The sequence below is a fragment of the Pholis gunnellus genome, assembly GCF_910591455.1.
Source record: "Pholis gunnellus genome assembly, chromosome: 6".
Classification (NCBI taxonomy): Eukaryota; Metazoa; Chordata; class Actinopteri; order Perciformes; family Pholidae; genus Pholis; species Pholis gunnellus.
The window spans coordinates 13,881,797-13,895,403 of NC_136532.1; the positions used below are offsets into that span (position 1 = coordinate 13,881,797).

A 13,607-nucleotide genomic window follows, 5' to 3' on the forward strand; every position below is an offset into this window, starting at 1 on the left:
TTCAAAACCACACTCACAGCCTGAAATCATGTAGTTCAGCTAAGAAATAAACAATGCGTCCCCATGGGCTTAGCCTGAATGGTGTGAGAAAAGATGTCTCACTTTATCCTGCTTAATGTCCTCAGGCCGGGCTGTGAATTAGTCTCAGCTCTATCTGATCTCATATGTGTCCTTTTCACGCACTGCCACCGGCATATCCCCATCACTTACTAACACACACGCGCTTATGTACATTTGTCTCCCTCAAATGCCACCATCGGCATTGCTCCTTCAGAAATACTTGTGAAATGAATTGTCTGAAAGAAAGTCACAGCATCTGGCAGTGATTGTGGTGCCACAGGCATCATGTGTGAAACCCAGAGCACGTGTGTGTGTATGTGTGTGTGTGTGCGTGTGTGTGTGTGTGTGTGTGTGTGTGTGTGTGTGTGTGTGTGTGTGTGTGGGTGTGTGAGTAACCAAGAGAATAAGTGCTTTTACCCCTGGTAGTCTTTAGAGACAGCTCACCCAATTATTGACCACTAGGACTTTACTCGTGTTTACATGCTGACTGGTGCCTTCTGAAAACAATTTAGACTTTAGTTTAAGGTCATGATTTACTCTGACAACATTTCACTATTCTTCATAGATCTTTTACTATTGCTTCTTATTAAAAAATATTAAATTGTGTACAATCAAAAGCAATCCAAAACATTTAAAGTAATTTACTGGATTGAAAGCAATTTAGAAAATTTTAAGATTAAACCCCATTATCCATCATTCATCTTGGCCAATTTTGCTTTAGTTGCCTTTCAGCGGTTACCACAGCCTCTGTCATGTTTCCCATTTCTTTCAAATTCAATGAGAGTCATAAAGACCAGAAAATATCATTTTAGCAAAACACATTTTTTATCAATTCACTGAATGGAAACATAAATGATCGCTATGAACAAAAATCCAATAAACCTAAACCAGAAATGGAGATATTTCTTCTGGAACCACAGCAGAGTTAATACAAATCACTTATGGTTTCAGAGACAGAACAGCATTTCTTTGTCCAGGATAACGGTTTGAAGATGAGGTAACAGATTTGAATGCTCCTGTTGCTAGATTCAAAGCATAATTTATTTTTTTCATCTTTAGAATCAAGAAAATAAAGCATTTGTACAGAGTCTGTTGCATTAATTAACAACTACCAATGTTCCCCTGTGGTTTCCCACCACTTTGAAGATTTCTTCACAATAGACTGAGAGACTTAACCATTTACGAACTGAAGGGGGAAAAGAAATCTCGTGATTGGATCACAATGCCACATGTTAGCTGATTGTGAGCGCAGGAATTGTATCGTAAAAGCAAAAACCGCCTCTTGGGAATCATGTCAGGAAAAATCCCGGGGGGGGGGGGGGGGGAATGCTGCCAACTAGTCTTCACCAAAGACTGGTAAAAAGAGATTTTTTTTAAAAAAAATCCCTTTTTACTGTTTTTGCTGCAAGACAGAGGGATGTTCTAATCCTCTATTCATTGTTAGGGTTGTGTAGGACTGGCCGAGGGAAATAGCTTTTTTTGATGGCAATGGAGGGGAAAGGGAGCTTTGCCAAAGAGGGCTTCAGAAGTTAATGGGCCGGTTTCTATGCTGACAGTAAAATCTTGGCTGGAGCCATCAGGAGCTTCCAAGGCGTTATCTACTTCAGCGGTTTTGAAGATTATCTTTAAAGGGAAAACAGAAAATGACAATGTCAAGAACAAGAGAGATGTCTAAAAGCAAAGGTTTAATCAAGACTTACACCAGAAGGAATTATCACCAAGCTAAAGCTGATTTATGTTGAGGAAGCATAATAGTTTAGAGAAATTCTTCCCAGATAACAGTTGTAGCCTTGAGATCATCTCACGAGCAAACAGCATCAGTGGTGCATTCACATTTTGATACAGCACCTAGGGTTGCAATGGAGCTTATTCTATTGCCGGCGGGTAATGTTCGATACCATGGATGAAATACTGCCCACGGTAACTGATGCCCCTGCAGAACAAAGAGCCAAGAACAAAATGAGACCCATTTCCTCAGCGAGTGCTCTAACGTACAGGTGCTTATAAACACTGATCTTTATTTCAGCAAGGGAAGAGAAAGACAGGAGCTTCTTAAGTCTTTTAAAAATAACACTGCATGCCTGAGCTCTGCCAAACCTTTACAAAAGCATGAGCAATATGGGTTCTGTATCTTTCATAGCACTTTGGAGTGGGGAAGATCCAACCGGGCAGTCCTCTGGCACAAATATTGGTAAGGTAACCTGAAGTTTTCAGGACGGACGCGGTGACCCTGTCCTTCATGTTTCTTACTGCAGAACAATGAGGCAAAAGGAAAACAAGTGCCATTCGCTCACACTTGCACACAGGTGCTGGCAGCTAAAGAAGGAAAGCTGAACACAGAGTTATAAAACTGCTGTGGTAAGATGTCTGTCTCTTGTAAACTGACACTCTCCCAAACACATAATTAATCACAAGAAGTTGAAGTAACTATTAGTTAGACAATGAAAGGCAGAGGTTGAGGAGTGGCAACGAGAAGGAGGTTGCCTCAGATAAGGAGGCTGAGAATAGTGGGCGTCTTCGGTTGTTTGCACATGTATGTGTGCTTCACGTGGGTATCCGTGCCCATGTGCACATATTTGTGTGTGTCTGTGCTTATCCTCCCCTCCAAGGTTTGCCAGAATCTGCTTCAGAGCAGAAACCCAGCCAATAAGCCACAAGCCATCAGCAGCCAGGTCAGATTAGGTGTCTGTCGTTGGCCTTTGTGCAGATAACACGACAATGAGTGGCACTTCCCTACCGCCACTTCACCTCGGCCGTCCCACACTTGTCAGTCCTCCGCCGGTCAGATAGGCTCTGTCAGTTAAATAAGAGATAAAGGGAAAGTCAGGAGGAGGGGTGGGGGGGGGTTGTTCTCTGTTAGTTTAGCACCCTAGTCGAAGGGTTTTTGTTACTGATGAGGGTCACAGAAGGAATGGACAGCCTAAAGACAGAGGGGTAGGGGAAGGGAAAGTTGACTGACACATTAGCCGGTGTCTCCCTATCACTCTGCTTAATCTGAAGAGACAAGGGATCTCTTGAGTTGTGGGGATGACCATGGGAACGGGGATATGGCGAAGTGAGAGAAGAGGGGACACAACTGTCGAGATAAATTTGCCTTCACATTTTCTGTGCACAGATGTCGTCTCACTCTCAGTTTATCCCTTTGCCTGTGTATCTTTCTCATGCACACCAATGTAAAACGATATACATTGGTGTTGCACGATGAGTGTTACGTCTTTCTTCTCCCTGTTTAAAACTTTTTCTATCTCTCAATCTTGCTCATTTGAGCTTAGCACAGCCTTCTCCTTGAAACCCAATTAGTATTTCATAAGAGGCTCATCACCTTTTCACACATATCACTGATGATTAGCCTTCTGGGATAACCTCAACAGAATAGTCTCCTGGATGGATTTAGTCAGTCTGTCAACAGGCATCAGCTCAGGCGGGATGAGACCCATGTCAGACATTACCTCTCTATTTCAGAACAGAGGCGCGTGTGCCAAACGCTGTTATTGAACTGGCACTACAAGAGCGTAACCTAGCCCTCAAAAACATATTAAAGGTGTACGGTTAAGAAATATTAATGTCATATTCAATCAATCATCATTATCCTGTGAGGAAAATCCTGTTTGAGGTGTAGCAAAATTAGCAATTTTTAGCTTTGGAAATGTCTGGATATCCTGCTTCTAAAATGTGAGCAACAATGAGCCTCCTCTCTGCCTGTCAAAATATTTTGCCTTTTGTCCTGAGGAATCGGTTCATTTCAGTGAGCTCTCTCTCAAACATGTCGTAACTGACACATCACAAAAGGCAATGTCTCCACCTATAGGTGCAAACGCGGCACTACAATTTCTAACTTTCTTTTTCTTCCTCACAAAGCATTTATGAAGCAAAGCATAAAATGACACCAATAATAAATATATATTTAAATCAAGTTTACTAGTGAACATTTTAATTCAATATAAAATACTAAAAATGCATACTACCAATAAAACTTTTGCTGACAATCTGTGTGCTATCCTTTATTACGAGAACAGAAAACACCTGCTCACTGTAACAATTTCATTACATTTTTGTGCTGTGAAAATATATTTTGTAATGTCTTTATTTTAAATAGTAAATGTGTAATGTCTCTGATGTATGTATGGTTTATTTTGTATGACGTGCATGACGTGAAATTTGCTCTTATTTAAAAAACTGCTTAACTTAATTGTATGAAAATAAAATGTCCATCACAGTTTCAGTTTGGTTGTAAAACCTGTAAATGTGAAGAAGAAAACACGAGACAAACACTTTAAAGTTTGAGTTTGTAGATGCTATATATTTGTAAGTTTGGAGTAAATACAAAGAACATATATATACCATCAAACAAGCATAAAACGTACAAATATGTATAGAAAATGAGAAGATCTTTGCAGTTTTTATACATTCTTATATACAGTGTAGATTAGGATATAACAGAAGATTAAAATATGAAGATTTTTTTCATAACATCTGTGTAAACACAAAACTTTAATTTCTTAACATTCTAGACAGAATTAAGATGAGACGTAATCACAAAATGTATGGAAGGACACATCACCATATGAACTAACTACAGCCCATCTTAAAGAGTGATGGAGAAATACAGATTTCAACACAGTGCCTCTTTCTACTGCTTGTTCCATCCTCTGTTTCGCTGCTGTTCAGGTAATTAAAATGTGCGGTGAGACTGTCAGTAAGAAAACAGTGCTACAAAATAACTCAGGAGATACAGGAAGGTGATTATAAGATGATGTCTGATACAGGTATCTTGATTATATATACCAGTCAAAAGCAGTAAATTATTTTTTTAGCAATGCAACACACAAAGCAAACGCTGAGCAGAATGGAATGCTTGTTATATGTCTGGATCAAAAGGACGACAATACACCAGAAGAATCTGTTTGTGTTTCTCACAAGAAAAGCAAGTTTGTGATCCTTTGTCATCGAGATCTGATCCCTCCTACCAACATTCCTGCTGTATCTCAAAAGGAAATAAGTTATTTTGGTCCAGGAAAAAGGTCTCCGCTATTATATCCAAGAAAATGAGGCTGGGTAATTTCTGCATACTTATATTTTGTTTTGCTCAAAAAAAAATAGAGAGACGCTTTTCTTTATGCTTTCTACAAAACAGGGAGTCACACTTTTCTTTATCCTTCCAACAAAATAGAGAGTACAAAGTGTTAGTGGGAGGATTAAGGTAAGAAAACATGCACAAATGTGAGATGGTGTCCCTGAGTGAGTGTCTGTGTCTCTGCCTGTCTATATGGTCTCCACATAATTGGCAGGGAACAAGCCTTGACGGCCATCTTTGCTCCATCCCCTCCACCAGGCTTTGTCCACCGTTTCCACGTCCTTAATGATGTCACCGGGTTCAAAGGAGATCTCAGATTCGTCCTCTGTGGGAAGCGCAAGACAACGCGTTGAAGACCCACTGATCACGGTGCAATTACTGTAAGTGGAGGCACTTTAGGTGCACATGCATGGCGATTACCTTCTAAAATGGCAGCTTACCTGCTTGGTAGTCATATAGAGCTCGGACACACATTTGCTGCTCTGCTAAAACCTGTGTGGAGAGGAAAATGGAGTCAGAGAAAGGCTGTAATCACGGAATTCACGTTGGGGAGAATATAGGAAGATGCAATCACTTTCATGGAGACTTTCTTCAAACTTAATCTTTAATGATAACGCTGGCAATATTCTATATATTGGTCAACAAAGCCCATTAAAAGGCAAATCCCCCCCCCCCCCCCATCAATTAATTGATCTTAACAGGTATTGCCTGTGTAGCCAAAGCCTGATATATTATTATTATTCCTCTGTGCAGTAAATCTCAATTGTTGTTCAAAAACTATGAAAAATGCATCACTGAGCAACACCTAAACTCCGGGTGACATGTTCTTTTTACTATGAAGAGGTATTGTGCTTTATTCATAATCCCACATGTAGTATGCTGTAAATAATCACTAGTAATCTGAACGCGTATTAATCCACTGCTGAAAATAGTCCCCAACAAATGTACGAAACACGTCTGTTTGCTGAACACTACAGTCACCAACTGTTTTAGAAAACTTCTGAGCATTTTAGACTAAAAAAAAACATGTTTGTAACCGTTTTTAGAAATGAACATCTTCATTAGTAACTCATTAGCTTGGGGCTGAGTGCAAAATACAGGGTAAAGAAGTGACCAACCAAATATTCAACAATATTATTTTCTAAAATTAAGAACAGATTCTAAGTTTTAGAGAAACCGGCTTTGTGCGAGCCACTGAACAAGTAGAATATGTGTTTGTAGCTTCTTATAAGTCTATGGTTTGTAGATAGACTACCTCTTGTCCATTTTCTGAGATCATCTGCTCCTCATCCTCATTAATGTCAGCATCCTCTGCTGCGTTGTGAAGTTCGTAGCACCCAGTCAGCTCCGGTGAGCTGAGTTCTGTGTCCGATGGACTCAAGGATCGCTCTGAGGTAGACCGGTGTAAAGAGTATTTATCACAGTCCAACCAGCACAGTGAATGAATGCATTATCACTGAATAATCCCACATTGTAATATTGTTAAAAATAGATGTGTTGCCAAACCTGTGCCATTCTGACTCTGTTGTCCATTTGTGATCCCATTGGTTGACACGACGACAGTCTCGTGTTTGATTACTTGACAGATTGGTTCAGCATCTGAAATAATGACTTGGTTGTAATCTTTTGTCATAGAGCAGCATATTATCAAATGCCAGTCTAACTTCTGGAAGGCTTTAGTACATCATTCAAAAATAAACTGTGTGTGACAGTGTAACAATAAGAAATGTTAATTAAGTCAAAATAGCAGGATACAAGAACAAGAGGGCTACCAGAGACTGTCGACTCTTCCTCTTTCTTTGAAAGCTCAGCAGGCTCAGAGGGAGTCTGACTGTCTTCTGATTGATCATTCTCCTCCCCATCTTCCTTTGCCTCCTCTTCCTCTTGCACTACCTCCACCGGGTCCTCCAGTGGGGCATGCTCAGCTTCCGCTTTTAATCCCTCATCCTCTTCCTCCTCATTCTTTTTCTCCTCCTCCTGCTGCTCCTCTGCCTCAGTCTGGACTGGTTCTGTGGTAACAGCACAAGGCTGTGGTTGCGTTTTACCTTTATCTTCTTCATGCTCCTCCCCATCCTCTTCCTCATCTTCCTCTACCAGTACAGCCTGCACTTTGTAGCCAGTGTCTGAGACCAGCTCAGCGTGCACAAGAGTGGCATTGGTGAGGTCTGTTGATTGGAAAATGATATTGTTAAAAACATAACTGATAAGCTTACATGTTGTAAAAGAGCCAACAGAGGCTGTGTATGCCTATGGTAGAAAAACTGAACTATAAAGAATCCAAAAATTGGGTTCTCTGGGAGCACATTACATCTAAGCTTGGCTAAAAGTATATGGCGTTACTTTAGGAATATGTAATTGTGACTGGACTGTAAAAATATTCTGAGCTCTTTCATGTCTGCATAACAGGCCACCGATTCATAGCCCCTGGCCTGCTTTACTGGCTATGTGGAGTAGGTTTTGGCAGACGCATCCAAGTCACTTAAGCCTGTAATAAAAAATTTTACAACCACTACTTAATGTCAAACGATTAATGTTTTTGGCAAACGTAATAGGCTCTTCTTCACATTGCACCATCCCCCTGATTTTGTTGTTTTTGGGATAATTACACCTTCACCACACACCTCAAAAAGGAAAAACAGAACATTGTATAATCAGATCCCAATGTAATCATTTGTGCCCTGCTCCACCCTACCTGTGTCCGGCTGTGGTCTCTCTGGAAGAGGAGCTGTTGGAGCCTGTGGAGCTACAACAGACTGGAAGCAGAAAGTTGAGTGCTCTGGCTGGGTTGGGGTATTTGGGGGCGACGCTGGCAGGGCTTCTGGATGTGACTGAGAGGCGTTGCTTTTTACTAAACCCGGGGACAACGAAGCCAACAGACTAGGGGAGGCGGGAGGTGCAGAAGGTTCTGTGGGTGATGGCGGTTTGGGCACAACAGCCTGAACTTGGTTGTTAGTTTGTGGAACGCTGGGCAGGGCCGAGACTGGAGGGGCAGGGCGGAGAGGTGATGTGGGCGGTGAAATGGGGGCTCTAGGCCTTTGTGGAGAGGTGACAGGGCGGAAATCAGGACTTGGTGGGGGAGACGTGGCACGGTAGATGGGGGAGGGAGGAGCTCGGGAGAAGGGGGAGACCAGGGGTGAGCTGTAAGGGGAGGATGATGTGTTCTCTTCTGCTTTAGAGAAGATGAAGGCTGTGTCCGTCAGGCTGCGCTGGTATCGTCTGAAGGGTTTGCCTGGAGAAAAAGAAAACGGTTTGTTTAGCAGTAGTTCAGAAACCGAAATAATTCAAAAATTCCAAAAACTGCATGCACTGCAATCCAGTTCTGATCCTCGTTTCAAAAAGAGAGTCTGGACCTTGGAACACATGGTGCCACTAGGTACCACCTCCGTTCAAGCTCCTCACACACAGTATACGTACCAGAGCGGGAGGATCCAGGGCTGGTGGGACTTTGTGATGATGATGATGACAGCTGCCTGAAGAACTCCCTTGGGTTCATGGAGCGCTGGGACACTAATGCTGCTGCCTCCTACAGGTCAAGTAATGTTTAGTAGAGGCAAGAAATTGAAATGATTAAACAGACTGAGACAGCTTGTAATGACAAACGTGTGGCCCATTCGGGTCTTATACAAAGAGTTATTTCAAAACATCAAGTAATGTCAGCTGTATGGTTTCTATTAAGATTCACTTACTGCTGCTTTCTCTATGGACTCACTCCTACTAAGACGAGCCCTCATATCTTCCACATGCTCCCTCTGCTGCTGATCCTGTCAGTGCAGAAACACAGTGGAATCATATTTACATATTCACGCACACATTTTTTATGTTTTTTAATCTCTTCATTTACAATAGGAATATTTGAAAAAGTAGAGGACAAAGCACGAGTGAAACTTCTTGAGTGTTTTGACATTGAGCCCTAATTAATGATACAGTAACTGTTGACACAAAGCAATGCCTTGGAAGTACTCTAAGGCAACTGCAAACCCCTCAGTACACACAAGTATAATCACCCTTACATTCACCGCTCACAAATATGAAGTATATAGTGTAATATAATGTAAGCCGTCCACACGCAACCAAGCTTAGAGACAGCATCAGTGTTAATTTAAGTTTAAAATGACATAATGTGTTAAATACATAAAATAACATTCTTATCAGTTGTAAAGTCCCTTAAATATCTCATTATAAACCAAATGATCAGCAGTGGGTACATAGTCCACTTTCCCCTGTACATTTAAATCAGTCCACTGTTTGTTCATGTAGCAGTAAATTAATTAGTCTGTGCATATCAGCAGATATTGTGGCAGACGACGGTGGTCATTACATGGTTCACATGGATTACATTACATGGATCAAAGGTTCGGTAATAAATAAACAATTACAGTATTACAACATCAACCCAGTTCTTACACGGGGGTCAATGAGTTCAGGCAGTCTGACCACACTTTAAAAGTCAGAAGCCAGCAAGGCAGGTGTGCTTTTTGACACTACAAAAACAGTGTCTGACCACTTTGCATCATTAAATAATAAAAAACCACATCTTTAAAATACACATCTGTTCACTCACCCATTTAAATTTCTCCTTTCTGCGCAGCTCTTCTTCTTGCTCCGCCTGTTTTCTTCTGTGCGACAGAAAAACAAAGACAGTGCCATGTTACCGTTTCCAAAAATCATTATCCAAGTGCTTTTTTCTCTCCCATTATTAATGAGTTGAAATAAAAGATCTAAGACTTAGTCTATGCACACAAACAAACTTAGTTCAAATTGTTTGCACCCATTTGTTAAAAACTGTGTTAGCAAGCACTTCTCCTTTGCCAAGATAATCCATCCACCTGACAGGTGTGGCATTTCAAGATGCTGATTAAACAGCATGATTATAACACAGGTGTGCCTTGAATAGAAAGAGTCACCCTAAAATATGCAGTTCTATCACATAACACAGTGCCACAGATGTTGCACAGCCATTTAAAAAGGAGTGGGCCAACATTTCTCAGGCCAAAACAACAATTTGACCAACGCTACGCGAGATGCGTCGCACTGCATGAGGCAAATGTTGGTCACAGCAGATACTGACTGATAATTGACCAAAAAATGCATTTCTGTAGCCCTAGTTATGTGAAATCCTAATAAATGTTGGTCTTTTATTGTGACCAGCCCAAGGCACACCTGTGTAATAATGATGCTGCTCAATCAGCATCGTGATATGGCACACCTGGATGGATTATCTTGGCAAAGGTGCATGTGTTCGCCAACAAGGATTCTAACACATTTGTGCACAAACGTTGAGTGAATAAACCTTTTGTGTGCATAGAAAAGGTCTTAGATCTTCAATTTCAGCTTAAAACAAGTGTTGCATTTATATTTCTGCTCAGTGCACTCTGTTCTTCAAATCTTTACAAAATACAGCCACTGGAGGGCACTATGGAAATAGACATTGTTCCTACCTCTGCTCCTCAATCATCTGTAGCTTCTCATTCATCTTCCTGTCCCTCTCTTCTGCATCCCTCCGCTCCTTTGAAACTCTTTCTCTTTCAAGGCGACGTCTCTCCTCTGCTGCACGCCTCTTCTCCTCCTCTTTCCTCTCTTCCTCTTCACGCTGACGCACACAACGGGAAACAATGGGGAAAGTATTATACATTTGTTTCACTTTCAAATACAAATCATAACTCTCTTCAATAGCTTTCCAAATGTACATTGCAGTAAACATCCGTCTGAACTACATTTTAGCCACTCAAATGTGGGCAAATTGAGATAAGTTGTCATACCTCTGCACGTGCCCAAAAGGAGTCTCTGTTTATTCGTCTCATCTCCATTGCAGCATTCGTTTTTCTGTAGTTAGTACCCTATAAGACAAACAAAGGAATAGTGAACGAAGAGCCACACATTTGTACATTTTCCAATAATGTGTTCAGAGGCATTTCTTGGTGTCACTGTATTATACTGCATCATTGTCAGTAACTATAGTTAAAACCTTTTTTAATTTATTTCCCTATTTTCATGGGCATGACTGAATAAACATACTAGAAAAATAAAGTGAAACGCTGAAGTCACCGACGAGGTTTCTAAGTTGTGTCACCATCTGTTTATGAAAGTCTCTGTCTCCATCTGATGGGTAGATGAGGTATTGCAGTCGACTCACCACTAATTCCTCCTTGTCCACAGACCTGGAGCTCCTTCTCACCCACTGTGTTGGAGTATGGGCCTGGGCCGTGGCGAGCTCTGCTCCTATCTTCTCCTCTGTCACATCCTCCACTTTCTCTGCACTAATGAACGCATGCGCTTCCTGAAACACGGAGGGCAGGGAATGAAAAAGAGATGGCAAGTAAAGTAAGACCGATGTGAATTTACATACTGTATTGAAGCCACACACACACACACGCACAACAGCTAGAAATCCACACACACACAAGTATACGCAGACCCTCAAGTGGTTTTCTCTTGGTCTGACTTGGAGTTATGCATAGTTGGAGCCAAACAGTTGTGCAACTGCTTCAGTTATAAGGATTGTGAGAGAGCAATAATCCTTCCTGGCTTCAGCGTGAGGACAGGAATGCTTGGTTTGGATGGTTATAGATGGCAGAGGGAAGGATGCAAAAATATTAAAAGAATGGATGTGATAGGGAAAGTGAGAAAAAGAGGGTGTGTGTTGTTGTGGCATGTGTTTTTTGCAAAAAGGCAGAAAGAGAGAGGCCCTCACTCAACATGCAACAGTTGCTCAATACTTGGAAGTCAAGCTTAAGGGAGATTTAGAGATGTGAAAAAAGACTATTGATCATATTCAAAAACCACAGAACCAAGACATACTGTTGCACTGCAGCTATTTCCATGGGACAGATAGGTGTTAAGCATGAGACCATGCATGTATACAGGCATTTGTATGTGGCCAGGACCTCAGAATAAATTCCATGGAGAGTAAGACCAGGCTTGTTGATGGTGGGCCAGGTCTGTCAGCCTCCAACAGGAAACCACAGCTTTATCTGAGTGACAACGCTGACACTGACACTGAACAGAGCATTCAATGTGCCCTATAATACATGTCAGTACAGTGTATAATCCATATCACTCTAGCTGTCACTGCCAACTGCACACACACAGACCAGACAAGCAGCCCACAGTGCTGCCAGGGATGCAGGGAAAATCATGGAAACAGACAGAACCAAAATCTACAGCAAAAGCTCCCAGTAGCAAAACATGTTTGCCTATTACTGACAGCCACCTGGCATCCTCATGTACTGTAGTTTATCAAGTACAGGAAGTACAAAAACTGCCAGGGTAGTCGATAGTATCACCATTATGGAATGGGCAGTTCATATAAACGCAATCATTAAACATGCACAGTTCAGACACCAGAGTGCAGGTGACTCTAACAGATTGACAGATTTGCATTAAACAGATAACAGAACGGTTTGCTCTCAGGAGAAACGGCTGTTTATATGTTCTTCCCTGTATACCTTATGCAAATCTAGTCATGCCTTTTTTATAACATGATATGGCTGTGAGTCATTCAGCAGCATGTAGGTGCTAAAGACCTAGCATTCCCTTTTTACCATCTTGTTTAAGATGTAAATCATAAGTGTTAGAGATTAAATAACACCCTCCTCAGTCTCTTACCTTCCCTTGTATATTCTTTTTCACTTATTTCAACCCCTTAACATGTGTTTTGCTGTAAATGTAATGACTTCACAAGTGCCAATCTGCTAGCTTTAACATTTTACTCTTTCTATTTGAGCTCATAGTACTGCTTGTATAGTAAACTGCTCTATTAAGGCAAATGTGTCATAATTACCCATATCAATGCTCCAAATATTGTCAAGGGAAAATCTTATTAGTATAACATTCAAGTGGGATGTTGCAAACCAACCATCTTTTTTAGGATTTGTGACATTGATGACCGTGGCGATGAAAACCAGCTCTGGGTATAAGAATATAACCTCTCTGGGAGGAAAAGGAGACCAAGGTGACTTGACAATTTGAGAGTTACCAGCTCGATATAATTGTGCTCAACTCTGCACAAACTGTCTGCTCTGGAACTGCTTCATACAGTCTCCTACTCAGGAGTTGTTGAGACTGAGGGAGACAGAAGGTGGATGTGGAGATACTGTATGTGTCCCCAGTTGAAGTCTGACCCAGATGGGTGATGGGTCACTTATGATAAGCATTATTATTTGCATGTAGAATTCTGAATTTAATTTCGTTACGCTGTTAGCTAAATTATTACCGTTTTGAACACTCCTTTAAATGTAAAAAATAATGTAAGTTGATTCCTGGACTATAAGATTGTTACATTAATAGCGTTTAATGTTCCTCAGAGGGAGCAATAGAGGCCAATCATGAAAGTAAATCCTCTCTTCTCAAGTGTGTGTCAGGGCTAGATGTGAGAATTCCATGTTCACAAGAGACTGTGACTTAAGTTCCATTGTTTTCCTTTTTCATATCTGATTATGGTATATCAGATACTCTCATATCTATCTTTTTGTAT

General features: G+C 41.1%; 1 protein-coding gene across 1 annotated transcript in view; it reads right to left on the reverse strand.

Moving 5' to 3' along the window:
* Nucleotides 1-4,356: 4,356 nt before the first annotated feature.
* LOC306697801 (uncharacterized protein) overlaps nucleotides 4,357-13,607 on the reverse strand; it is a 30,287-nt gene continuing 21,036 nt past the window's right edge. The window contains exons 5-16 of the mRNA XM_079161849.1: nucleotides 11,268-11,411; nucleotides 10,894-10,971; nucleotides 10,573-10,724; nucleotides 9,696-9,750; nucleotides 8,821-8,895; nucleotides 8,549-8,657; nucleotides 7,827-8,363; nucleotides 6,907-7,299; nucleotides 6,641-6,733; nucleotides 6,390-6,523; nucleotides 5,575-5,626; nucleotides 4,357-5,459 (exon numbers count right to left, since the gene is read on the reverse strand). Coding sequence (XP_079017975.1) covers nucleotides 5,323-5,459; nucleotides 5,575-5,626; nucleotides 6,390-6,523; nucleotides 6,641-6,733; nucleotides 6,907-7,299; nucleotides 7,827-8,363; nucleotides 8,549-8,657; nucleotides 8,821-8,895; nucleotides 9,696-9,750; nucleotides 10,573-10,724; nucleotides 10,894-10,971; nucleotides 11,268-11,411 — 1,959 coding nt within the window. The 3' untranslated portion in view covers nucleotides 4,357-5,322. The remainder of the gene's footprint in view (nucleotides 5,460-5,574; nucleotides 5,627-6,389; nucleotides 6,524-6,640; nucleotides 6,734-6,906; nucleotides 7,300-7,826; nucleotides 8,364-8,548; nucleotides 8,658-8,820; nucleotides 8,896-9,695; nucleotides 9,751-10,572; nucleotides 10,725-10,893; nucleotides 10,972-11,267; nucleotides 11,412-13,607) is intronic.